The 1,587-nt window shown below is 60.8% G+C and overlaps 1 protein-coding gene across 1 annotated transcript in view; it reads left to right on the top strand.

Annotated features, from left to right (window-relative positions):
• The window catches only part of KCNC3 (potassium channel, voltage gated Shaw related subfamily C, member 3), a 10,702-nt gene that overhangs the window by 3,493 nt on the left and 5,622 nt on the right, over positions 1-1,587 (top strand). Inside the window, exon 3 of the mRNA XM_014550448.1 lies at positions 1-144. Within this exon, the coding sequence (XP_014405934.1) occupies positions 1-144 (144 nt within the window). The remainder of the gene's footprint in view (positions 145-1,587) is intronic.

The following is a 1,587-nucleotide window of genomic DNA, read 5'->3' as shown; positions in this document are numbered from 1 at the left end:
CCTACCCTCCGGGGCCCCACTCGCACCCCGGGCTGCTCAGGGGGGGAGCGGGTGGGCTCGGGATCATGGGGCTGCCCCCTCTGCCAGCCCCTGGGGAGCCCTGCCCGTTGGCTCAGGAGGAAGTGATTGAGATCAACCGGGCAGGTGAGGAGGGGGCATGAGGGGCTGTGGGGGCACAGGCGGAGATGCGTGGGAGGAGGTGGAGAGGTTTTGAGGGGGGCAGGAGGCGGGTGCCGAGGTTCAGAGAGACGGGATGGTCAGCAACAGAGAGGGGAGAGAAAAGCGAATAGCAATTGCTGGGGCCAGAGAAGTGGCACAGAAGTAGACAACGATAGAGAGAGAGATTTCACGTGAAAGCCAGTTTTGGGGAGGAACAGACTTGCAGCCAAATATTCAGGGGGGCCCAGGGGGAGAGGGTCTCGTACATGAACCACAGGCTGGCCAGAGAGGAGACCAAGAGATGGTTTCAGCGTCTGAGCTTCCCGGAGGAGAGCCTGAGAAAATGGTCCAAAAGCCACCGAGTCTGAAACTAAGAGACTGTGTCTGAGAAGGGATGGGGGGCAGAGACGGAGGGAGCGGTGAGGGGTCGGCAGCAGAGAGTTCAGGCTGGAATGACAGCGAGACCAAGAGAGGAAGTAAGACTTAAAACTAAAAATGAAGAGTCAGAGGGTGTCTAGGGGGGACCGGCCGGAGGGTGGAAAGGCCACGTGATAGGACAGTGACTTGGGATCCAAGGCCCAGGCTCTGCAGAGAGGGTCTGGGAGAGTCAGAGAGATGCTGCCAAGAGGAAGAGGTGAGACCAGGGCGCTAGAGGAGTGGACTGTGCCTGTGCCTGTCCCTCCCCCAGGGGAGCTGCCTCCGAGGCAGTGACTGGGGTGTCAGTCTGGGAGGAGGGAGAGGCCTGGGGGCCCCACCCCCATGTCTTAAGTAGGTCAAGAAAGGGAGCTGGGCCGCCCGGCCCCCATCTTGCTCCCTCAGCCACTGACCCAGTTTCACACCAATTAAAAATAGCCCGAGTCAGAGCCTGGGGACCCCCACTCCCCCCTCCCTCATCTGTCACCTCCTTAACCCTTCCCCACTGTGTCCTTTCCAGCGCCCCAGCCATCTACCCCAACCCACACCCTACCCCAGTCCTGCCCGACCCAGTTCACCTGACCCAGCGACCCCCCCAACACTCTGTCCCAGCCCCCTTCCCAGCACCCAGCTTGCTTCCCAGTCCCCTCTTGCCCATGTCCTCCCCCACCCATCCCTCCAAATGCCCAGCACCCAACCCCAGCCTGCCCTTCCCAGCCCTGGCACCTGGCCTGGCTAGCACTTCCTAGCACTCAGCACCCTCCTCCACTCACCTTCATCCAACCCTGTCCCCTAACCACCTCTGCCTACCCTGTTGTCCTCAAAACGCAACACCCTTCCGCCCTGGCCAGTGTTGCCCTGTGGTTAGAGCACCAGCCTGTGCTTGGGTTCGGGGTCTCAGGTTCAATTCTCAGTCAAGGGCAGGTACTGGGGTTGCAGCTTGATCCCCTGTGTGCAGGAGGCAAGCAATTGGTATGTCTCTCTCACATCAATGTTTCTCTCTCTGTCTCTCCC

The sequence above is a fragment of the Myotis brandtii genome, unplaced genomic scaffold (assembly GCF_000412655.1).
Source record: "Myotis brandtii unplaced genomic scaffold, ASM41265v1 scaffold601, whole genome shotgun sequence".
Classification (NCBI taxonomy): Eukaryota; Metazoa; Chordata; class Mammalia; order Chiroptera; family Vespertilionidae; genus Myotis; species Myotis brandtii.
This window is presented reverse-complemented; position numbering and strand designations above follow the sequence as displayed.